The sequence below is a fragment of the Pygocentrus nattereri genome, chromosome 16, assembly GCF_015220715.1.
Source record: "Pygocentrus nattereri isolate fPygNat1 chromosome 16, fPygNat1.pri, whole genome shotgun sequence".
NCBI lineage: Eukaryota > Metazoa > Chordata > Actinopteri > Characiformes > Serrasalmidae > Pygocentrus > Pygocentrus nattereri.
In genome coordinates this window covers 17,894,858-17,920,619 of record NC_051226.1, presented here as the reverse complement: position 1 = coordinate 17,920,619, position 25,762 = coordinate 17,894,858, and the positions used below count along the sequence as shown (strand labels likewise).

The window sequence follows — 25,762 nt, the reverse complement described above, 5'->3', positions numbered from 1 at the left end:
TACAGCTCAACTCGGCTCAGCTCAGCTCACTCTTGCCCCTTGACTGGGTCTCCTGCCGCCTACTGAAGGGAGAGATAACTATAAGTAGGCTGGCAGAAACAAGGCACAGGTGAGCATCATCAACTACTTACCCTGCTGGTTCAGCCGGACCAACTCCTCTGTCCTGCATTCAACGTTCAGTCATGCCCCCTTCACCACAGCATTCTACAGTAAGAAATTTGATATGTTGCCTCCAGCTTTCTCACCTACCCAACTGTCAGTGCAGACAGTGCTCAGCCTACAGGTTCCCAGTGTTTCTTCACACAGCCAATCTGATCTACCATTAGTAGTGCTTATTCTTCACAGTCATATTATTTTACAGAATTGGGCTGCTGAACTGTTACTGTATTGATAAGGGTATCTTTCCTGGAATGACCACCCTGTTATAAAGGTCAGGTCAGTGGAAACATTCATTACAGATACTGACAAATGACACAGCCAGGGGCATATAAGCACTGAGAGGACATGTGGTCCTGTTAACAGTGCTGCTGTATGACTAGATATTCTATTGCCCTATATTAGCCAGGATAACTTATTCTTTCTTCATTTTCTGAAAGATTACAACAGAATTATGACATTTCCATGAGTATTTTAGACTTCAGTAATGAGCTACACAAAGGGCTGACAGTGAAGCTGCTTGGAGAACCAGAACTAGAACAGCCTGGAGGACCATTACTGAGATGGAACTGGAACGCTGGTGGGACCCAGGGCTGGCTCACTGTAGCTATCCCCCACTGTCATGGTTTTCATATCTACTGCATTGCCAGCAACCCACTCAGCAACACTGGGGCCAGAGCCACCGTGGTATAGCAACTGTCCCTGAACAAAACCCCCTGAGGATTTTCCTCCTCCTCCTCTATAAGCATAGGATCAATAGTGAACCAGAAGAGGCCCCTGGAATTGGCCAGAGAGTGAGTAGCCTCACCCTGAAAAAAGCCCACACATAGGCTATCCACTCCCTGCACCTCTCCCATGAGCTGTCAAACTTCTCAGGAAGGCAGTGAGGAGCAAGGTTTGATTGCAGCCATGTTGGACATGCTACTCACTGCAGCCTTTGTCAGCTAAGTCTTCTAGGGCTGAAGGCAGGATATATCTGCATAGTAGTTTCACTAGGGACCGTTATACTAATCATAGGCAGGGGTCAAAACAAACAGGTAGGCAGGTACACACAAGGCACATACATAGCCAAATAAGTAAAACAAGGTACAGGTCTTAAAACGTATTCAATCTCATCATCTTGTTATTAGCTTTGGCAATACTTTTTAGATTGTATCAGATTGAAAAAAAAATTAGTAGTATCACCAACCCCTACTCTATATTGAACACATATAACTCTTGTATTATAAAGGGTCCATATCCACATTTTCATTGTATTTTATTTTTTTTCCACAATATTGTTCATGTGGTTCTATGTACCAAAAACATTCAGAATTCTTTTTTAAACAGACTATTTTCCAAACTGTCCAGGCTGAAAACCTCCTTATAACTGCTGTGTGCATGGGTAGAAATCAGCTGCTGTATGATGGACATGCATGTATTTATGGAAATGTGAAGGTTTTTTGTGACATCACAAAAATAATTTCAAAACATGTTCCAGAAAAGCAAGGGAAATATCCAATCCCGCTACTAATATAGCAGGTAATACATTTTAGACTACTACTCTAGTGATACCAGAACGTTTACTGTGAGAAGTTTCCTGTCTGTTTTTGTATAACTTTATTTATTTGTATTTTTGTCGTTTTGTTGCTATCATTAACACAATTATTGTCATAAGCACTTTATTAACGTAATAACACTATAACTATCTTCACTGACTTTAAAAGTTCTATTTATGATGCTTGTATGAATTTATTTACCAAAACGATCACACAACCTCTCTACATGCTTTGGAGTTAATCAGGCCGTTTATGTACTGTCCCTCTAAGCCTGATATCTTTTAATGACCTCTGATCTGATATTGTGCCTCAATTATAAAGCAGTCCGGGCTAAAACACTTTATAACGTCAACGTGAGTGGGAGGGGCTAAGCGGGTATGCTCAAATATGTTGGTTTTCACCACATCAGAAAAAAAGTGAATTCAAAATAAACACGTTTTGCTGCTGTGTGTATGGCCTGTAAAAAGAGGTATATACTATGAAAACGAAGAAAATTCGATTATTCTATTATATAGACTATATTATATAGGCAACATTGTACCCCAATAAAGCTACTCTGAACTGAGCTGAGAGAGAGAGAGAGAGAGAGAGAGAGTCAGAGAGTCAGAGAGTCAGAGAGTCAGTCCACTGCGCTCCACTCCGCCCACTTCCTAGCCTACTGCACACACAGAGCAGCTAGGTCGCACCTTCTGTGTCCTCCTCGTTTTCTGTCACCGCGGACGCGTCCCGTTTTCCTCACACCGGCTGCCTTTTCCAGGCATGGCAGACGGCTTTACCTCATCATGGCAGTGCGACATTACATCCTTGACTTCAAGCTCTGTGGGCAAGGTAAAAGAAAGTCGTCGCGGAATGAATGAACGACCTAGAGCGGAGGCAGGCGGGCAGACTCACGCTGCCCCTCTGCAGCAGCAGAAACATGGGCCTCTGCTGGCCGTATGATATGGCGATTAACGTCTGCTGCAGCCTGGCGGCCTATTTTAGGGACATCCGAGACAAAATAATAATCCGAGATATACGTAGTGAGAGACCGTGAGCTCCCCCCGTGTGTGAATGTTTTGAATGTTGACCTTACAGACGTAGCATGTGTGCTAAGGCTAACCGTGCTTGTCCTCTGTCTGCTTCACTCCTTCTATCTCACTTGTGGCTATGCATCATTATGCGTTAAATGGACAGACGTGACTCTCGGCTAGCGGGCTAGCAAGCAAACTGTCTTCTGTATGATGTGAGGGAATCCGTCAAACTCAGCCTCCTTGCTCCAGCTGCCGGCACTTCTCCATTTGCGGTGGCTAGGATGTGCTAATGAAGTAATTAGTGCCACCGTACTGTGAGTGCACGAAAGAAAGGAATGCGAGAGTTGGCTTTGTAGCAACCAGACTAGCAAACGAGGCTAAGCAGCTTTCTATTTTTAGCTGAGAGTGTGTTGCCATAGGGATATGAGGGAAACACCTGTACGGGGCATGGACACGGTCTGCTGCCGTATCACATTACTCTCAAAGTCTTCCTCTACTTCTCCTCAGGCTCTAGCGTTTGGTTTGCCCCGCTAACCCCGTTTCTTTGTGCTACCATATGCCTAGCACGTACGTGTCGAAGGGTCCTGGATTGACTTCTGTTCTGGGGGACTTTGAAAGCGGCCTTAATGTGGTTATCATGAACCGATATAAGATTGCACTGATTACCGGCAGTATAGTGTAAATGTCTATTTTAATGATTTGGCGTTAGTGATATGATGTATGAGGTGTCCAAATGCATTTAACCATTTCGTTTCATGAGTAGCCTAATTTTTTCAGCAAGCCCTATATTTTGCAAACTGAGCTGTGACTAAGTTGTTAATCATACATGGTGTATTTTTATTATTATTATTTGATACAGTATTTTTTCTCACAGCTACAATCACACAGTACACAAGAGAGATTAGGCAGTATAAGATCAGAGACTGGGATTGCCATTGTGGTCAGTGAGGCAGGCAGCAGTGTTAAATCTCCCTCCTAAGAGAAACTTAAAGAGGTCACAGAATAGAAAGGCAGATTACTCTGTGGACATGCTCTCCATCTGTTTATCATCTCTCCTTCCAGCTGACCATGCTGCGGCTGTGCGTGGCCTGCAGTCTATATTTCAAGAGCAGGAAATGACAGAGACTGTCCATGACACGGAGGGACATGGATACTTGGCCACCTTTGTTGGCAAGAATGGCAGGTATGTACTGTCACCATCCAGTCTGCTGTCTGTACCATGAACTTTTCTAATTTTTGGTTTAGAGTCTCAGAGAAATTAATTGAGACCTTTCTCAAAACCCAGAGGTTGTCATGTTCAGTAGATTTAAGAAAGGCAAGTGATTCAGGTTGAGCTGGAACTATGCATTTGTGTAAATTTGACCGCTCATTTGTGTGACATACAAGCTCCCTCAAATCTAATTAAATAGTTCAGTTGGTTAAATGTTTAATTTCTCAGTGATGAGTCATGGGTCAGTGTAAAAGGTCAGGCAGAAATATTTTCAACCATTCCATGGAGGGTTTTTCCTGTAACAGCTAAGCACAATGTTGAAGCTAACTGTCCAGAGTTAGACAATAATGATGAGTGCATCCATGCCTGAGTGCACAAATGTCCCCCCTGGTCCCCCCACTGAAAACGCCAGGTGTGCTCCTGTGTTTAGACACTCTTTAGGATGACCATTGATTGGCCAGTTAAGTGCATCCTCTGTGCAACAATGGGCCCCGTTCGATGAGCGCAGGGACATTTCAGTGGCTTTGTGAATTTGATCTAAGGGCTTTGGCACACACTTCCTGTTTTGTGTGTGGCTCGTGGTAAACACAGCTGGTGGACCTTTGTATTGGCCTAAGCTGGGATGAAGCTGGCCTGGGCAGGACCACATATCACTTTGGGGCAAAATTCTCTGTGCCCAGTTCCACCTTTGCATAACAGTAGTGGTGGTTACTCTGGGTCTGATGCTGTATTAGGACTTCAGCCTGCTACTGGGTATTGTTGTCAGAACAATATCAGCAGAAATTGCATGTATGTAATATTGATAATGGTAAAATAGTGGAAACAAAATAGATTTTAAAAATGTAGCCCAGAATGTCATAAAATGTTATAAAACGACATATTCATAACAATTTTGTGTAATAACTTCCTTTGAAGAAGCTTTTAGAGGCATGAACGGTTTGGACGTTTGGTTCCCATCACCAATGTTTTGAACATTTTTGACTCTGCACCTTTGTCTAGAATGGTGCATTTAACATCACACCGTTCTGAATGTCTTTGTATACGCCTTAATGACTAAATAATGCACCAATTGGACAGTCTTGATTTCTGATTTAAATTACCTAGCTGAGAAATTCTTTCTTTGCAATATACCCCTGGTCTATGATAAATGTGTTCAGCACGGTTATAGAGCCATGAATGGGCTTTATACTTAAAAGTATATTACTTTGGCTCAGTTTACACCTGGGATTAACATGCTTGTTGTGTGATCATAAGTGGGCAGTGTTCAGTACAGGTGTAAATGGGGAGCAGTGTGTCTCAGATCATGCGTTGTGATCCACTCACGCAAACCACCTTTGGAGGTGGTCAGGGGCCCATATGTAGTGTGAATGTGAATGTGTGAAAGTGTCTCGATGCATCCTTCATCATCCTGCATCAACAGTGCCTAACATTTCAAGAACAAGGACTTGTGGGATGTTTTTGTCAACATCAAATGTGGTGAGACACTGATGTAGTAAATGCTCACTACTGTTCCTCCAATCATGAAATCCAATGTGATGGCTGAAGAGGCATTTGAGAAACATGATAATGGCAGGTGTAAACGGCTATGCATCTCACTGTCTTCTTGTGATCAGATAATTCCAGACAGACGTTAACAGTGTGAACAGGACCATACATTTCAGAATGCTACCTCAACTGAATGTCACCTCTCACAAAAACCTTTCTCTTTTTACAGGAACAAGACCTTGTATTAATGTAATGTCTGTAATTTTTCTTATGAATTTGAAATATTTTGTTCCCTGCCAGGTTTGCTGTTCTGCGAGTACACTCTCATGGTCTGGTGACTTTTGACCTGCAGTGTAGTGAAGGGGATGATTTAGCACAAGTGGACAATGTAAGTGATCAAGGCCCATAAGATGCTTGCTTCAGCACCTTCTCCACCTGTGTGGCTATAGTTTCCCTAGATTTTTTTTTGTGTGGCAAATGGGGGTGTGGGGCATGAATTAGGCCTAACTTGTCGAGATTTTTACCTTTGATGTTATTAATTGTGTTGTCATCCAAAATACTTGTCCAAACTTAATTCTAAGAAGAACATTAATAGGAAACTAATCCTAAACAACTTTCATTCTCTCTGTCTTAATAATAATTATGAGTAATCATATAGCATGAAGCTGCAGAGAGACTACATCTCTGTTAGTGTGTTTATGTATAAACTGTTGCTGTTTACTTTCTCTTTATCAGAGAGAACTGATTCCCTCTCTACTTGTTATGACTTATTCATCACACTGTTAATACTAATTAAGACTGAATAAACTGAACTTTATAGCTATTGAATGCACTGGAGAAGAAACTGAAGACTGTACTGCATGGAGATATCCAAAGGGTCAAGAGGTGAGACTTAAAAGACAGTTTATTTTCATTTCTATTTTTAAAACTACATCATAAATTGCAAACTGTTGTGTTGTGTGTGGTGTGTGTCTGTATGTGTGTCTTTGGTCAGGCTTCCTGTGCTTCGGCGAGGGGCAGAGGTGGACAGGTACTGGCCTACAGCTGATGGCAGGCTTGTGGAGTATGACATTGATGAAGTTGTGTATGAGAAAGATTCTCCTTACCAGAACATCAAAATCATGCACTCACGACAGTTTGGCAATATTCTCATCCTCAATGGGGACGTTAGTAAGTTGTACTGGCTGTCTTTTGCAAGTTCCTTAAATTGGTTTGTATGCAACCTATAGGAATGTGTGGACATGCTTATGTAATAACTGTAGATCTGGCAGAGAGCGATTTGCCCTACACACATGCCATCATGGGCAGCGGCAGGGAGCGCTATGCTGGGAAGGAGGTACTGATCCTGGGTGGAGGAGATGGAGGCATCCTTTGTGAAGTAGTGAAGCTCAAACCAAAGATGATCACTATGGTGGAAATATCCTTTTATACTTCCATTTACTTTACGCAGGCACAATACATGCAAGCACCAAGGAAGCATCTAGGTTTCTGACTTTAAGATGTATAGAAGAATGACACACAACTAACTATAACATGGACTTTTTACATAGTATAACAGGTTCAAATGGAACTTGATTTTTGGCAATCTTCTCATATTCCCAGAGCAGCATGTTCTGTAAATTTTGACAGCAATCGGACAGATATTTCTTAAGAATGACCCTAAAAACGGCCTCTTTTCACTGTTCATGTTTATTTTGTTGCATTTTTTTTTATGTCCAGTCATATGCATAGGTTTGGGCACCTCTTGTGAGTCACATTTTGTTGATTTTCTATGTTAAAATGATTTGACACATGCTCTACAGAGAACACACTTCAGCACATTTTAGTGCACAATTACTGTTCATAAAATAAACAAACATAAAATGTAGCCTGTGAAAGTTATGGCACAACTTGTATTTTATTTTTCCCTCATATGTTAAACTCCTTAAGACATTTAAGTGTGTATCCTGTAAAGGATGTGTTATTTTCTCTTTGTAAATCAACAAAATATGTAATTTGAGCAGGGAAGTTCAAACTTTTGCATACAACGTAGCTCAAACCACAGAATAGTGCTGAATTAATTGTGTTTGCATCGATAATACCTGACTTCTAAGCAGCTGTTACAACAGCCCCTCAGCCTGTTACATTTAACCCTGTCTGTGGGGTAAGTTGTAACATTTTCGCTTGTGTCACTTTTGGCTCACGAAAATTTGTTCATTAAAAACAGTGTTCATGTGCAGGATGTTTGTACAAAAAAAATCTTGCTCTGATCATTTTAAAATTATGTATGTATGTATGAACAGTTGAAAGAATACATTGTTTGCTTTCCTTAATGAAGCATGTACATTGACCAGCTGGTGATTGACGGATGTCGGAAGCACATGAGGAAGACTTGTGGGAATGTTCTGGATAACTTGAAAGGGGACTGCTATGAGGTAAGGAGGACGGATGCTTTGAAAGATGGTTTTTTTTTTAATTCATTGTTTTTGATCATTATTTCAACTGGATGTTAGAAATGTGCCATATGTATTGTGTTTGATGATAAGTAGGCAAGCCAAGTTTTCATTGTTCAGTTGCTGACCTTTAAATATTACACAGGAAGGCCTGTTTATTAAGCTCAGCTCAGGTTCTTTGTTGTATTCTGTTTGTATTTATGAAAATCCGCATTCTTGACCCATGACCACATTCACACCTCCCAAGCCACTGTGAATTTTTGCTGTGTATTTGACCTTGTAAACAGAAGCTTGCTTTCCTGCTGGTGAAACAGCATGCAATCAATTTGTGGAAGTTCTTTATGTTCTAATCCTAAGGAGTGTTTCAGAACTAACAGTCTGTTGGTCTTATGCAATGTGTATTACAAAAAGTGTTATGTTATAACCTAAACTGTCATAGTTGTTTCTGTTTTTCTGTCTTGGCCATTCACTCCCAATCATAGGTTCTGGTACAGGACTGTATTCCAGTCCTTAAAAAGTTTGGAGACGAGGGAAGGACGTTTGATTATGTCATTAATGACCTAACCGCAGTCCCTATCTCTACAGCACCTGAAGAAGGTTGGTATAGATATTTATATACCATATATTTTCTTTTTGCATGTAGGTCTCGTATCGTCCAAACCACAAGAATGTTAAAACTGTAGAATTAAGCAATATTCTCTTCATTTCAACCTTGTCTGCAATACAGTTTGATGTATTCTTAGTTGTTCTCTTTTTGATGAGCATTTTATGAATTAAAACATCTTTTCAGAGTCAACATGGGAATTTCTGAGGCACATTCTTGACCTATCAATCAAAGTTCTCCGACCTAATGGGAAGTACTTCACACAGGTGAGAGGCTTACACAGACGTTATTGTGGATGACCCCTGTTTGTGTTTTTTGTTTTCTTTTTTCTGAAATTACTAACCTCTTCTGGTGCTCTTCCTGCAGGGTAACTGTGTGAACCTCACTGAGGCGCTTAATGAGTATGAGAAGCTGCTGGGAAGGCTTTCATGCAAAGTTGACTTCTCCAAAGAAGTGGTGTGTGTTCCTTCCTACATGGAGCTGTATCCTTTGAAATAATCTCCCATGCCACAATTGCTTGTATTTGCCACATGAATATGAGCCTGGATCATTTCTGACCAATTATACAATAGATGACATGCATACTGCATCATTATTAGTCCTGCACGTTAGCTTAAAGCAATTATGGGTGTGAAAATGGTCAATCCTTGTGTATCCATTCTGCTTCGAAAGATTTTGAACCAATTTCCAAAACTTCATACGAGGATTTTTATGTAGGCTCTGCATTTTCCCTGCTGTAAAATAAATTAATGTGCAGCAAAAGACTTTATAAATAGGATGAATAGGATAGTTTCGCGCAGCTCAGCCTGAATGAAGAAAAAACATAGGGTGTCAGTGATGCATGCATGTTTGCAACTAAAATTTTATGACACATTTAACCCATATATAGTAAAAGGCTTGAAACTATAATAAACATAACCTACATAGGAATGAAGCCTTTTTTAACCGCCAGCTCAGGTGATACTAACCAGCTAACAAGCTAATCCAGTAATATTCAGAGTTAGACTTCATCCTGATGATTCAGATGAGTTATAAAATTATGAAAATATACTTAAAGGTTGTCCACAGGTGTCTATAGCTAGATTACACAGCAACATCGCTGTAAAGAAACACAGATTTTTTTCCTAAATATGTTAGCATGTGTATGTGACTCACTAAATTACTCAAACAGACCATGTGTGGCAAGCTAAAGTTTAACCAGGGGTGACACTGTCAGCATGCAGATTGCTTTTTGTGTGTGTCATTTAAAGAGAAGAAACAGCCATGACTGCACTATAAAAAATATAACATTTTGAAGTCAATTTGGAGTCATTCTGGCATTTTAAGTGTTTTTCCTGCTCCCAGCACAACTGATCTAATTTATCAGTTCACTACCAACCACTTTCTGAGTTGCAGTGGATATGTTACAGTAGGAAGAGCTTGACAATGTTTGGGGCAGGGGATTCTCCAGGACCACATTAGGGTTAGATGGCTGTAGAGAATCAAAAAAGGTTCTTCTGTGGTATCAAGCCGAAAAATCATTTTTGGCACCTTTTGTTTTTAAGAATGTACATATATTGCACTCATGGACAGTGAGGGTGTTTTCAAGTCACCAGGTCTGAGACAAAAATACAGCATCCCTCCCACGAACATCCTCCCATAACAGCCCATACAAACATAAACTCACCTCAGCCTAGAACAGTGTACAGTTACCATGTGCAAACATTACACATGGCAGTAATTACACATCAAATTACAGATACACTACAACTGTAAAGGGTAGTCTTCCACACAGTGACAACCGCATCTGAGTTTAAGAGCAGTGCGACAGAAGAAGCATTCTGACACAGTGCCACTCAGTGGTCAAACTAGCTAACTGCACTAAATGTTGTTAGATCAGCGAGTTTCACTGAAGAACAAACTTTGTCATTAGGAACGACTACATATCTGATGGAATATAAACTGGTTTAACTACCTAAGTTCAGTTATTATTTTATTGACTAAGCATCTGTAAGTTATAATATTAGCCGTATAGATTGATCATTAGGTGTTCAAAACATAAACCATACATTCCTCACATTTTCACACTTTTGCTCTTTTATTTATCTTGTCTTTCTTTTGTTTAGCACCTGACATATCATGCGTTCAGTATATAATCGCCGGATGAGGGTAGGAAGTTTGATGCTCCAAATCTAGCAGAACTAAGCTACTTTCATTAAATAATAGGTAAGGCAACAGTCAGCCTGAAAGCACAAAAAAACAAGAATAAGAATGAACAAATTATCTTTACTTTTTGTATCTTAGGAGGTAAATTAAAGTAGAATTTCACCAATTTTCATTTAAAGCTGATTCACCGACTTCAAAAATTCTGCTTAATTAAATCCCCTGTCAGCATGGTTTTAAATATATATATTTTTTGCTTTAATAGTAAAGATATGCCATGGAAAGTGTTTACCAGTGTTTTATTCAAAATATATACATAAATTAATACAATTTAATAGTAGATAAATGCTCCAAAACGTCCGAGCTGCTGCCTGCTCTTAACTGCATGTCAGAACACAAAATGATTGACAGTGGTGTCTCCCAGGCAGCGTAAACAGCCCTGCTTTGGTTTCAGTGGCAGTGGCTTACGTTGATGACAGGTATACCATAGACATATTGTGCCCCATATTTGAAAGCTTAGCAGCACTAATGTTATATCCATAACCTATTGGACATGGTGGAGAAATTTCTTGTGTGCCTTACCGTGTGTCATGCCTGTGTAGTACAGTTTAGGGGAAATACTGTGAGCCTCAATGTGTTTCCCAGGCCTGGTCCTGGAGACACACTGCTTTGCACATTTTAGTGTTTTCTTGGCTCCCTGCTTTTGATGTTTCAACTTTTTCTATATGACAAGCACTGTTAACAAATTCAGAAAAGCTTAAATTACCTATTCGCTTTTTTGGGGGGGCTCAGAGCAGCAGGAAGGCAGTAACTTCATGAGAGGGAGAAAATGTGAGTAGGCGGTGTATTCATATTGATAACTCTGATACTTTAGAAGACTGGCATAACCTGCACCAAATTTAGATCTACCCAGCTCAGTTTGAGTGAGGAAGTTACTCTACAGTGAATCATTTCAGATCATACCACTCTGAAGTACTTTTTTACATCTCAGTGACTGAATTACACAAACATTTAGAAAAATCACTGGAATTCTTTTTTAATTCTGGGCCTTCCCAGGGCCCAGAAAGCATACCTGGTCCCCCCATCCCCCCTCCTTTACTAAAGCACTAAATTACTCAGTACAAGTAGAAGCTCTCATTTGTTGGAATTCATCCTTAATGAATTGACTCAGGTGGGTGTTCTACACCATCTGGAAGAAGTAATGCCCCTACCCCTCCGAGCCCAGCCTGCCGGAATGTGAATACTCACCCTCCGATGCACTGAGGGGAGACATGCACGCATCTCTCCATGCACTGTTTTTACTGTCCCTCCATACCCCAATAAACATCCCCTCCTTTTTTTAGACACACGTTTCTTATTTTATGTGTAAAATCACACAGAGATTGTATTTTTGTTTTGTTTTGTTTCAATGGTTCGTTTGTTTGTGGGGTTGTTCTGCTTGGACCCTCCAGGGAGCGCTGTGGTGCAGTGTGTGAGTGGAACGCTGCTGATGACACTGAAGCCTGGAGGGTGACTCAGCATCCTCTCTGCCTCCTGCCTCTGAAGATGAGCTGTCTCCTAGTTGAGAAAATAGACAACTAGCTTTCAGATTCTGATTTTATGATAAATTATGTATTTTTACTGTAGCTCCACTGATGTTCGTGAGTTTAGATTTTTTGGCTTCCTTTTGTTACTGTGGTTTGAGTGTGATTTGACCCACGGGAAGTTTAATAACAGTGTTGCATTCTGGGTTGCTGGGATTGCACCGGGATGATCCTACCTATCCAAATAGAAGCGTCTGAATATGTTTTAAAAGGGAAAAGATTCCTGCAGTGGCAGATTTCATGCTTATTTTATTTTGCTAAACTGTGAATGGTTTTTTTTATATATAATTACAGCTTTCAAAATAGGTTTTTACATTTTTCATTTGAATTTTCTATGACGGATGTGCTTGAACGAAAGATTTTTACTGAATGTAGTTCACACTTATTTGCATTCATGCTTTTGATCCATATTAAGGTGCTTCGTTGATATTATTTATTTGATTTTGTTTCACCAAATACCAGTAATCCCGCCCTGAAAATACCTTCTGTTCATGAGAGTGGTAAACAACTATTAAAGCAACTTGGAGAGAAAATGTCCTGGTCTCAGGCTTGTCTCTTCTTTGAACACAAATGATACGATGTGTATGGGGTGCATTACAATTGCAAAAAAGTAAAGATTCATTGTAGCTTCCAATGACAAAATCCATATCATTGAAAAACAATATTTCCATTTTTTAAAAATAAAATTCTTAAATGTAATATGTAAACTGTGTTAAAGTTTAAAAACCTACCGTTTACAGGCCGCATATGGACAGAAAGCTACCAGAACAGCTCATTCTGAATTTACACATATCTGTCTATTTGGCCTACAGCAGTTTAGGTCCGCATGCTGAAGTTATAAGGAGTGTTTTAGTCCAGCCAGCTTTTTTAAACAAGGCACAATGCAGGACAGCCAGAACAGGGCCTATATTGATGAGGCAGAGTAGCAGTCATGCTCCTGTCACAGAAGTCTTTCTTTATATTGAAGCATGAGGACAGACAACTCGATGTTCATGACCATAATGCAGCACCCATTTTGACTCAGCAGCCAGAATGCAAGCAGAAAATTGCTCTCATTTCTAAGCGGGCAGTTTGTTCTTTTAGCCTAAACCATATACCAGCCACTGGTGGTGAACACTAAAGCATACTCACCCACAACAAAGCACAATAAACACAATCAACACGTAAACACATCTTAAACTAGCAAATCAACTACAACTAATGTGTTTCTAACAGGAGTGGAGGGGCCGCATGTAGTCTCTACTTTGAGTTCTGTTCTCTGACGCCACAATATTCTATGCACTAGATGTGCCAATTCAGGGGCTGCATCCTTCAGAAGCTGCATTTGAAGTTCAACTGCGTCACAGCAACGTGACTAGGCTGTCCCATTTCGAAGGCTTCTTCATATGTTTAAAAAATGTGTCCTTTTCCATGGCAACGAAGGATCCATTGAGTTTGCCAGCTAACATATCAGCCAAGAAGCAAACAATGGCTGAAGATTTCACTGGATTGAAACCAAGGCGAATAGCTCAGAATACAAATGTTTTAAAAAAAAGTCTCATCTCCAGCTCTAATACATGTTTTGAAAAATCTAAGTTTCTGGCTCCATCTTTAAAAAAAAACTTTAAAAGAGCAGTACGGGCGGAAACAGCAGTGCTGTAACGCAAACAGAAAACCATCTCGTTTCGGTCCAGCTTTCATGGGACTAAGCAGCCTTCAAAGGACGTGCCTTGGTAGACAGTGTCCTTCAAAGGCCCTGAATTGGGACACACTGAGAGTCTACTATCCAGCCTGAAAACATCCAAGGAAAAACTAATGATGTGACATCCATGATTACCCATAAATAAAAACAGGATTAGAGAAATGCATGTGGCATCTTACAAACAGCAAGTTTTTAAGACAGAAAAAGCACTGAAACATTGCTATTAAAAAATGACACAACATAATAAAAAGTAAGACATTGGAAACGTTATGCTTTAAAGGCAAATGTTCTTTTTATCGAACAGGCAGCAAGGGAGCACTGCCTCTCAGTGCTACTCAAACAGTGGCGATAGCAGGCAGGTCACGTCTAGCCATGCAGTTCAAAGCAAGTCATCCCAGCAACCTCACAGAGTTCGAGAGGCCTCGCAGCAGGGTTTTGGAACGTCCACCGTCCCAGAAAACACTCATGCTCCTCAGTGAAACCTGAGTAACTTCTGCCTTAGAGTGCTGCGGCAGCTAAGTCTTCCACCCCAGGCGAGGTGGTACTCTTATTTCGTGCTGTGATGGCTTAAAGGCCAGTCCGTGTGGCAAACTGCACATGCCATCCTTGCTCCTCTGGCAGCAGCGCATCCAGGATCCAATCTTCATGCACTGCCTTCTCAAATGCCAGATATGCTTGCTGAACTATTGCACTCAGCTCTACCGACAACTCAAAGCCTTGCTCAATGCTGCCAGGCTGCCATGCTACTTCCTTGGCAGATCCTCACCAGCCACCATCCAAGCATCCTTGCTGCTTCCTCTTTTGTTGTCCTCCTACCAGGCAACTGCAGAGCCTTTCTGCCTCTTCTACTTTACGTCATCACTATGCTGCCCCTTCTAATTTACGTCCTCACCATGCTGCTTCTCCTTCTGCAGTCCTCGTCCGGGCTCCGTTTTATCTATTGTTCACCCTTGAGTTTGAGTAAGCACCATTCTCCAGGCTGCTGTAGGGTGCTATTCCATGTATGACACCAGTGTGGCGTCAGTGAAAAAGAAGACGCAGGAAACATTGTGGTTTTAAGGGCACATGCAGCAAGTGAGAACTTCTGCTTAGCACCGCTGAAATGGCCAAGATAGCAGGCAGGACACTAGCTACACACTTTCATTTGGCAACAGGCACTAACACCGCATCAACTACCCCACAGGGGCACAAACAACATGTGCACATCTTTAAGCTAACAAGAACAACTAATTTACAATAAAAGTCTCTCCAACTGCAAACGTGGCGCTTTCCAAGGGCCTCCTAGCACAGTCGCCCTGCATAGCAATGCTTGCCACACGCCCACAGCTACACAAGCAAGTAGCAGGATGCTACGATATTTTATATATGTGGTGTTTTTTTTTATTAATAAAATTCATGATAGTATTATAAACTGTGAAATGGCTAGACAGACACACACACACACACACATTTTCAAATGGCTAGATAATCATTGTGATATTAAATCTTTATATAACTCCCCAGTAACATAACATCTAAACATCTCCCATTATTGATTTGGTTGGTGTTTAGATTTGTTAAGTTATTTTATGTCAGAAGAACCCTCTGCTTCTTCTTCTTCTTTCGGCTGCTCCCTTTAGGGGTCGCCACAGCGGATCATCTGCCTCCATATCGCCCTATCCACTGCCTCCTCTACTTTTACACCAACCTTCTCCATGTCCCCCTTCACTACATCCATAAACCTTCTCTGAGGTCTACCTCTTCTCCTTCTACCCGGCAGCTCCATCTCCAACATTCTTTGCCCAATATATCCACTATTCCTCCTCAACACATGTCCAAACCATCTCAACCTGGCCTCTCTGGCTTTATCTCCAAACTGCTCCACCTTCACTGTTCCTCTGATCTGCTCATTTCTAATCTTGTCCATCCTTGTCACTCCCAACGAAAAACTCAGCATCTTCATCTCCGCCACCTGTCTTTTAGACAGAGCCACAGTCTCCAAACCATACATCATAGCAGGACAAACTACTGTCTTGTAAACCTTCCCTTTCACACTTGCTGCTATCCTTCTGTCACACATCAGCCCTGACACCCGTCTCCACCCACTCCATCCTGCCTGCACCCTCTTCTTCACCTCTTTTCTACAATGTCCATTGCTCTGGATGGTTGACCCAAGATATTTGAAGTCATCCACCTTTATGACCTCTACTCCTTCCATCTTCACCTTTCCACCTGCCTCCCTCTCATTCACACACATGTATCCCGTCTTAATTCTACTGACCTTCATTTCTGTCCTCTCCAGTGCAAACCTCCGCCTCTCCAGATTCTCTTCCACCTGCTCTCTACTCTCACCACAGATTACAATGTCATCTGCAAACATCATGGTCCATGGAGCCTCCTGCCTGACCTCATCTGTCAACCTGTCCATCACCATTGCAAACCCTACCTTCACCTTGAAACCATTTGTCACTCCAACTGCACACTCACCCTGTCTCACTATCCTCATACATGCCCTGCCCACCCTAACATACTTTTCAGCTACACCTGACTTCTTCATACAGTACCACAGTTCAGAAGAACCCTCTGCTGATTTGTATTAATGATTAGCTTCACTTCAGCAGTATCATGTACGACTAATTCAAACTGTGGACCAATGTTGAGCAAACGTGGCTGGAATCTGACGGAAAGCTTCGCTGTGATGGAATGGGGGAAGCCTCTGATTAAAATGGTGGGGCAAATCTGGGGGTGGCGGTGGTGGGGGTTTGAGACTTTTCGCACGTCACCACACCATTACGTCACCCTTTTTCAGCGGCTGCACGTCTTTGCGGACCTAAACGAACTACTTTATGGGAAACGTAGTTTTATTCGCTGTAGAACGTCGTTCAGGTCCACAGCAGTCCTTCAGCGATTGGCCACGTCTACCCACAATGCCCACACTGAAAAAAAACTTGGTGGGTTGGAGACTTGCGTGCTTGTATGTGGATCTGGATAGATTTCCGTGGCTGCCTTCTAAACTAGCTTTTAGCTAGCTGTGATTCCGACTAGTGGCGTACAACAGAGTTGGTAATAGCAAAGTGTTGTATGGTGCAACGGAGAGAAGAGGCTTTTCGCTTTTATAGAAAGGTCCTTGTGTTGCTGACAGAATGGAGAAGCAGTTGCATTTGAATTTGTTAGCCTCCAGACCCCCGATGGCAGGAGGTTTGCAGTCGGGGTCTAAAATGAGAATGGGGTGAGTTTACATTACTGTGACTATGAATGCACCTGTCTAAATGCCCATATGTAGATATTTTCGGCTTTTCCAGCGTTACTTGTCACTGATTACACTGATGTCACGACTTTGCTTGTGTGTGTCCACTGCTCGATCTGAGCAGTGACGTTCGCGTGAGAGCTAAATGATCACAGTGATGCAAGTGCGACATTTTTACCGTGCCGTGCACGAAATATATGCTTTGGTACAAGATAAGTCAAGTTGAAAAATCTATAAGTCAAGTTAAATATTTATTAGCAGTGTCTTATGTAGCTACTATAAAAGCTGGTACCGTCTCGTCCCGCACTTTCTCCAGCTCTCCGTCCAAAATGATCCCCCTCCCTCCTGCGCTCATTCAACCAAGTCTACAATTGATCACGACTCCTTTTGGCTTGAACACTGTATGAATTACTGGGCATCTCTCTTACATAAAAGACCATACTCCAACTAAACCTACTGTTCTGTGATAAGGCTACTGTACCAGTGAGGGGTCCAGTGTAATCTTTTTCTTTCTTTTTTTTTTTTGAACTGTACTCACCCTACACACGCACTTTACTTTTTCTATGGCATTTAGACCTGGAAGAAAGAGAGACTTCTCTCCCTGCCCTGGAGTCAGTATTTGAAACGATGGAAGACGTGGAAGTGGAAAATGACAACGGCAAAGACATATCCTTCACTTCACTATGATTTCGTGTTGATGTGCCACATTGAGTTGCTGAAGATGATGTTAAACACACCTCCTGCTTTGACCTTGTGCAGTTTATGATAATAAAGCATTGTGTCTTGTCTGTTTTGTTCTGTGAGCCACACCACACCTTGACTCCTTTGCACACATTCAGAATCTACAGCAGTGGATCTCACGGCCCTGTGCTGCTTCTGCTTCACGGAGGAGGCCACTCTGCCCTCTCCTGGGCCGTGTTCACTGTTAGTGCCGTTGCTGTTTTATATGAACATTTTTTGCATGCACTGTAGTTGATATGGGTGATTAGTGCTTTTTTCCCCTATTTCTGTTGTCATAACATGTCAGTACTCTAACTGATCACTTTAAAAGATCAAATCTCATATAAACCGTCCTTTTTTGTTTTTGTTTTTTTCAGGGAGTGATATGTAGCAGGATTAACTGCAGGGTTGTAGCTATAGACCTCAGGGCACATGGTGAGTGACCATTAAGCCAGTTCTTCAGAAGAGGGAGTTGCCTCTGTATATATCAACTATGAACTACGTCCAAATTTATGTTTGCCTATTGTCAATGAATTATCCTTCTGTCTGACAATATCTAGGAGACACAAAAGTGAAAAACTCAGAAGACCTATCTGCTGAAACTATGGCCAAGTAAGTTGCTAGACTGTTTCTCCAAGAGTATCCTAAAAACCTGAGTTGTTGAAATCTGATGTTTTAACTATTGTCATACAGGGATGTTGGGAAAGTTGTGGAAGCGCTCTATGGTGAAAACCCACCCCCAATCCTGATGATTGGACACAGCATGGGTGGAGCAATAGCAGTTCACACTGCTGCAGCTAATCATGTTCCATCATTGCTTGGGCTTTGTGTGATTGATGTGGTGGAAGGTAGGGTGCCTCCTATTTCAAACTCTTGTAAACATTTTTAGAAAAATGTTTTGCTTAATGAGAGTAAACATAAAACAATGAGGTTCATACATGAAAGTCCAAGGTTTAAAATGGCCTAAATAGACAAAATAATGGAAGCCTTAAATTTAAGAAAGAAGATTATGTGGCTGGGACTATGACACTATACTGTGTTTCCCATTACTTAATGTTCAAAACATGATCACTTTTCCCTCTTCTTAGCAACCCATGCTTCTCTGTGCTGAAACATCTGTGTATTACCAGGCGTTTCTATTATTTTGTTAACCCTGTAGATACAGTAAAGTGCAAGCATTTAGCTGTTTCATGTTTCCTGACAGAGAGTATCTGTTTTAAATGATGTTTAGGTACAGCAATGGATGCCTTGAACAGTATGCAGAACTTTTTAAGGAGTCGACCAAAAACTTTCAAATCGGTGGAGAATGCTATTGAATGGAGGTACACAGCAATATTAATATGGACTATGCAATCAGCACGTGTTTGGAATTGAAACCTATTTTAAATTTATGCCTGATTAATTAGGAATGAGTATAACTTAATACTAACACATTACTCTTACACCGAGCTTATTTGTTATATTATGTCTTACGGAGTAATTTTATGGCAGCCAAGCAAGTTTACATCATTTAGATTTTCCACTAATTGTTCTGTGTTTTTATGTCAGTGTGAAAAGTGGGCAGATCAGGAATATTGAGTCTGCACGTGTGTCTATGACTGGACAGGTGAAAAAGTAAGTGCTCCTTATCTCCGAATTTGGAAAAAATTTGGAAGTCTGAATTTGGGGAAAAAAGTTCTTTTCTGTTTGAGCCCTTTTAATATTGTAGTAACCGTATGCTGTGTAATGAAAATTAATTTATTTTAGATGTGAGGAGCCATTGAATAGTCCTGGCATTTCTAAAAGCATTAGTGAAGGGATCATTGAGGAAGAGGAGGAAGATGAGGAAGGAGGCGAATCCAACCATAAAAGGAAAAAAGAAGATGATCAAGAGGTAGAAATTACAACGTATTCTAAGAACTTTTTATACTGTCTCTACAGTTAGTTACAGTGTGGCTATTACATAGTCTGTGAACTTCAGGAGGGATACATGACCCCTACCATGTCTTTGAGTATTTTTTATTTATTTATTTTCCCCCAGGAACAGGGTTGCCATTTCGTTGTTCAATAGACCCTATCCAATGTTTTAACGCAACAGTTGAGAATCCTTGCAACTTGGAAGTAATTGTTTACTTTTAAATAATGATAATGAACACTTACTATCTTTTCTGTTACTGAAGACACTGACCATGTCAGCCGTTCTTACATTAATGGCATTTAGTAGATGCTCTTATCCAGAGCGACTTTACGATTTAATCATTTTACACAGAAGGCCAAGGTGGTGTTAGGAGTCTTGCCCAAGGGCTCGTATTGGTATAGTGTAGCGTGCTTGCCCTGGTAGGGGATTGAACCCCAGTCTACAGCGTAGAAGGCAGAGGTGTTATCCACTACACTACACCAACCACAACCGTTCTTGACTTTAAAAACCTGTTGGTGGTTTACTGTATAGTGTGTGTGTGCTGTTGTGTGTGGATGAATTGGGAATTTCGTCCACAGGTAAAGAAAGAGAGTCTGTACACTTGGCGCATTGAGCTGTCTAAGACAGAGAAGTACTGGGAGGGCTGGTTCAGAGGCCTCTCTTCTCTCTTCCTCAGCTGCCCTGTGCCAAAGCTGCTGCTGCTGGCTGGTGAGCAGACACCGGCCCACTAGCTTACTCTGAGGCTTCTGTAGCAGTGAAATAAAGAAGGCCTTATATCATGTGTATGTGCATTTTCCCACAGGTATTGATAGATTGGATAAAGACCTTACTATAGGACAGATGCAGGGTAAGCCATTAAGATTGCATTATGCCTACAGTTAAAATTCTAAATTGAATGCATATTTTCTACTAACCTATCAGAATGTGCCTCTTAAATCTGGTGGTGCTTTCTTCAGGAAAGTTCCAGATGCAGGTTCTTCCACAGTGTGGCCATGCTGTTCATGAGGATGCACCTGAAAAAGTATGCCTGTATTACTGTGATTTGCCATGTTGTTGCATTAGAGTGCTCACATAAGTGTTTCTGTACCTTCCAGCACGACTGTGTTGCCAAGTTATCATTTGTGTTCTATTTAACATATAGCAGCAGTATAGCAACTCTCATTAGCTGTCTCCTTTGTAACAGGTAGCTGATGCTTTAGCCACCTTCATGGTCCGACATAAGTTCACTGAATTTAAGGAAGGCTTCCCCTGGTATGTGCGGTTTGTGATGCCAAGATAATTGCATTTTTACAAAGTCAGGGAATTGTTTTAAAGTACTAACAGGAACTTGTTTGTCTCTTCCTGTGTGTTTGTGCTGTAGACACAGCCTCTGATGGCGTCATACAGCAGCTTGGTGCAGCAAGACTCATGGAAACCATTCTCTTCATCTGTCTCACTCCATACTGGGGATTGCTACACTACCATGAACATGCTAGTGTCTCCACTGCAAGCTCTTCATAGCACTTCATTCTTTATTAATCCTTTTTTGTATGAATTTAGGTATGATTGTTGGTGTCCTTATGATCATCATAACTATTTTAGCAGGACAAATAGATCTGATGCCACCCATGAACTTGCCTCTGAGATTTCTGAAACCACCAGGTATTTTATTTATTTGCCCCCCCCCCCCCTTTCCCTTTCAGAATTGTTTCCCCATCTTCTCTAATGCCTTGCTTGTTTGTTGAATTTAAGGGTGACTGCATCATGTTGTATTCAATGTGTTGCTCATTGTTGATTTTTCAAGATGGAAAATTAAAGAACAGATGTTTGAAGAATTGGTGCATTATTCTTGTACTGTGTATCTCAGGAAATATTATATATTTCTATATCTGTGTGTGCTTAGATTACTCACCTGAAAAGTCAAGAATCACTGATGTTCTTAATGTACTGTTTATCATTTCACAGAAAACTGAGCTATAGCCTAAAAACTACTACTCTGACTTGGTGGTGGTAGTAGTAGTAGGACAACCTTTTATTCAACAACAGACACCTAGCACAATAGCTTATTAATGGTCAATACAAATGCACTCTATATATCAATTTTGAGACAGTGTCTAAAGATGTGTCATAAAGAAGCAATTGTGAAACTGACGTTGGCAGAAGGTTTTATTGTTCCTTGCTGTTTGCATGTAGGTTAATAGGTTATCAGTTTAGAATTTAAGCAGATGCATCTAATTCTGAATAGGGGCAGCTTTCTATGGTTATTATGTGACAGCACACCATCAATTTTGTAAAGAGATGACTACAATAACATGGTTAAATTGGGCACAGACATCTCATACACTTTTGATCTCTAAGTATTGCTCTACTGTTGTTTTTATGGATTAGTTCAAATAAGCCACAACCTCACAAAACTCATTTTGGTTGTCTTGTGTTGGATTCATAATCAAGATTAAGGACAAAGAAAGTATTATGAAATGAAAATAAATCTTTAGCATCAAATAAAAACATGGCATCATTTTTAATAGAGAATTAATGTCTGCTTTTTTTAATACAAAGTATAACTTCATATCTGCCTGATTTAATTATGAAGGCTAGTTTCACAGTTTGCCCCACTTAATGGTTGTTGGTTTTGTTTAAAGTAGTTCTACAAGAAAGATAAGACCATTAGTGTGAATTAATATATTTAATATATTCTCTAGCACATATAAATAAGCTTAGGAAGCACTTGATAATTAATTACTCTGTATGTGAATTCTCTACAAGCTTGTCTAAGTTTCTAGAAATATATTTTTCATGTAATGCACTAAAGGTGCACAAAACATCATACATTCACAGAAATAAAATGCTTAAACTGAAGTGTGGAAATTTATTATGCAGTGGTAGTAAATGTGAACAAATGTTACATAGTGGATCAATACGAGGACAAAAATATAGTCAAAACTGTGCATGTGTAGAAAGGTAAAAATTGCTATTACTTAAAATAACTACTTAAGAAGAAAAAAGGAGAAGGACAAAGTGGTCATCACAAGTTTTCTTTCAAGCATGCTGTTTTGCTAGAGCCATAGCAGAAATAATATTTGAATAAGGGTCTTACAGTATCATCTCTAAGCCCATAGATGAGAGGGCTCAAGCAGCGAGACAGTATCACAACAGTGACAAAGCACAGATATCGCAGATGTGTATAAAGAACAGTACCTCCCATCATCAAATAAAGTGCTCTCTCTATAGGGCCGTATACAAAAGAGGTGAGACACAGGCCCAGCTGAATGAAGTGCAGTAGTACAGTCCTGTGGGCTTTCTTAGCAGAGTCTTTATTAGAGGACGTGGACCTGGCTGTGATCATAATGCTGATGTAAGTGAAGACAATGGTCAGTGTTACAGATACAAAGAGAAACACATTGCATCCATTGAATACATCAAGTTGCCATGGTTTTATGAAGATCTGCTCACGAGAGCAATACATCTGCATGTAGAAGAAGTTAGGATCCATCACTGCTGCAAACATGATGTCAATCAAAATATTTGCAGAGCCAAAAAACCAAACAAAGCAAATAGCAATGTAAGTCCTTTTCTGAGTGGCTATTTCTGCGTGTCTTAGAGGAAAGCATATGGCCACATAACGCTCCAGTGACATCACAGCCAGGTTAAAAGGTGCATTTCGAAATGTTGCAGTAGAGAGAAAAATTAGGAGGGAACATACAGCTTTAGCCAGCTTAAGCAAGGCCAGTGCCAGGACATACATCAGAGTGTTCAGAATGAGCAGAACTGAGTCATTGAAAAGCATGTGGGCAAAGAGAATGTAGCGTGGAGATTCCTTAAAAACACGTTTACTCTGAAGAGCATAGAGTATGATACAATTTACATATACAGATAACAAAGTCATCAGTATTACTACCACCAACTTTGTTATAATTCCCCCATCTATTTCCAACATGACAAAATTCTGATAAATAAAAGCATTCACAGTGCTGCCATTACTGTCCACCATTGTTCTTCTCTTTTTCTGTAATCAAACACTATATTGACTGAAATCTTAATCTTGAATCAGCTAGAAACTAACCTACTCAACAAAACATTCGAGAGTTAGATGTGGCTCTGCAAGGGCTAAGTGTACAAAAATACTCTGTGGATGTGCCGTTAGTAGTTCTGTGTGATCCCTTTGATCCCTGGTAAGTTGAAGAGAAGTTCACAAACTCAGAGCAGAGATTCAGATTTCTGTGCTTTTATATTGTACAGTGACATCACAACAGAGAGGAAGAGCAAGTGAAGATGACCTATTAGTTCTCTCTCTCTCTCTCTCTCTCTCTCTCTCTCACACACACACACACACACCTCTTTTCTCTCTTGATTTCTCATACTCCTCTGATAAATCCTGTTGTTCAATATTCCAGCACAAGGACTTTGTGTTCTTCTTACATAAGCTTTAATATTCGCTTTAATCCCTGAATAATTAGTTTTAAATGACTAAATATTGATTTTAGCTAGTTTATGGCTTAACTGATGGTCCATCACTCAACAAAACACATGATGTTTTACCATGATATACATTGTTGGGAGTGGCCTTTTACATACAGAAATATCAATGCTATATAATAATTAATATCACCTTTATACATCAGCTGTTATTCTTCTCATTATATTCAAAGCAGTTACAGATGGATATACACATATATACCAATTTGATATGCACATATATATATATATATATATATATATATATATATATATATATATATATATATATATATACACACACACACACACATATATATATATATATATATATATATATTTACATTTAGAGATTTCATGTAAGAAATGCTGTTTGCATAATTATTTAATACTTGTGCAGTGGAAGTGCCCTAGTTTACACAGATGAAAGATATTGCCCTTACAAGGATCTCCACCTCTATCCATTAATAATTTTTTTGGACCTTTTCTGGATGTAAGACCAAGCACAAGTGGTCAGACTACAAATTTAAAGGAAAACTGTGAATAAGAACATTCTGTGGAAATTAGAAATAAAGTTATACACATGCACAAGATAGGAAAAGCCTACAAAATAACATCCCCATGTTTGGATTTTCATTGATACTGTTGGATCAGTTGTGAGGAAATGGAAACTGCATCATATGACCCAGACACACACAAGGCTGTCCCTCAAAACTGTGTCAGAGAGGCCAGCACTTTGAAGGACCTACAGTTTAGTGGCTGAGACTGGAGTGAAGGTGTACCAGTCAAATGCATATGTGGAGTTTGCCAGAGAGCAATCAAAGGGACCCACCTAAAATATGGGAAATACAGAGAAATACTGCAAGACAACCTGTTTCAATCTGTTAAAATAAACTAAAGCTTGGGAGAAACAATACTTTTCATCAGGACAGTGATGCCAAGCACAAAGCCAAAGCAACACGAGTGACTGAACAACAAAAAGATGAATGTTCTGCCAAAGTCCAGATTTCAATTCAACCAAGTGCCATCCAACCAACCTGAACTAATGAGCAAATCTGACAGGAAGAATGAGAGAAAACCTAGTGTGCAAAGCTGGAAGAAACTCCTCGTAAAGACGTAAAGCTTTTTTTCCAGCAACAAGTGGTTCTACCAAATATTAGACTGAAAGTGCTGACTAATCAATACAAAAACATTGTCTGCAACAAAACTGTATAAGTGCAAATAAAAACAGATAAAGCAAATAATGTTGATTATCTTGTAACAACAGTGCAAGGATATACACTCACCAGCCACTTTATTAGGTACAATTGTTCAATTGCTTGTTAACACAAATAGCTAATCAGCCAGTCACATGGCTGCAACTTAATGCATTTAGGCATGTAGAGGTGGTCAAGACAACTTGCTGAAGTGCATCAGAATGGGGAAGAAAGGTGATATAAGTGATTTAAACTTAGCCACTTAGTTTGCTTATGCATTGGGCATGCGTTCTGCAGGAATGTATTGTACCACAGGCAGAGAGATAGGACCTGGTCAGGGCTCAGGCCATTAACAAAGTCTGGATCAGGACAAAGGTCAAGGATGGAGCCTAGGTCAATGTCAGGGATGGAGCATGGAATGGCTTCAGGACCTAGTTTGAGGAACTGG

General features: G+C 40.3%; 3 protein-coding genes across 3 annotated transcripts; 2 read left to right on the top strand and 1 right to left on the bottom strand.

Annotated features, from left to right (window-relative positions):
• The first annotated feature begins 2,326 nt into the window (after positions 1 to 2,326).
• Positions 2,327 to 12,695, top strand: sms (spermine synthase). The gene is made up of 11 exons (XM_017698578.2): positions 2,327 to 2,522; positions 3,767 to 3,887; positions 5,700 to 5,787; positions 6,220 to 6,284; positions 6,394 to 6,569; positions 6,662 to 6,816; positions 7,724 to 7,813; positions 8,314 to 8,428; positions 8,622 to 8,701; positions 8,802 to 8,917; positions 11,749 to 12,695. The coding sequence occupies exons 1-11, from the start codon at positions 2,477 to 2,479 to the stop codon at positions 11,777 to 11,779; spliced, it is 1,083 nt and encodes a 360-aa protein (XP_017554067.1). The 5' UTR covers positions 2,327 to 2,476; the 3' UTR covers positions 11,780 to 12,695.
• A 4,073-nt stretch (positions 12,696 to 16,768) lies between these two features.
• ppme1 (protein phosphatase methylesterase 1) lies at positions 16,769 to 21,498 on the top strand. Its single transcript, XM_017698577.2, is given in 15 exon segments — positions 16,769 to 17,049; positions 17,642 to 17,674; positions 17,676 to 17,733; positions 17,899 to 17,991; positions 18,165 to 18,222; positions 18,348 to 18,399; positions 18,481 to 18,635; positions 19,019 to 19,109; positions 19,336 to 19,401; positions 19,534 to 19,660; positions 20,263 to 20,392; positions 20,487 to 20,531; positions 20,641 to 20,705; positions 20,868 to 20,935; positions 21,045 to 21,498. Coding segments are annotated over 15 exon segments (1,128 nt in total). The 5' UTR covers positions 16,769 to 16,963; the 3' UTR covers positions 21,046 to 21,498.
• Positions 21,499 to 22,688: 1,190 nt separating this feature from the next.
• On the bottom strand, positions 22,689 to 23,769 carry LOC108427907 (odorant receptor 131-2-like). The gene has a single exon (XM_017698496.2). The coding sequence runs from the start codon at positions 23,652 to 23,654 to the stop codon at positions 22,689 to 22,691; it is 966 nt and encodes a 321-aa protein (XP_017553985.1). The 5' UTR covers positions 23,655 to 23,769.
• Between the last annotated feature and the right edge of the window lie 1,993 nt (positions 23,770 to 25,762).

Bases quoted from the DNA above. Each gene is read 5' to 3' on its own strand.
- sms (XM_017698578.2), top strand. From the start codon at position 2,477: ATGGCAGTGCGACATTACATCCTTGACTTCAAGCTCTGTGGGCAAG. The intron at 2,523-3,766 runs GTAAAAGAAAGT...CTCTCCTTCCAG, and splicing joins CTTCAAGCTCTGTGGGCAAG to CTGACCATGCTGCGGCTGTG. The intron at 6,817-7,723 runs ATATCCTTTTAT...TGAAGCATGTAC, and splicing joins AGATGATCACTATGGTGGAA to ATTGACCAGCTGGTGATTGA.
- LOC108427907 (XM_017698496.2), bottom strand. From the start codon at position 23,654: ATGGTGGACAGTAATGGCAGCACTGTGAATGCTTTTATTTATCAGAAT.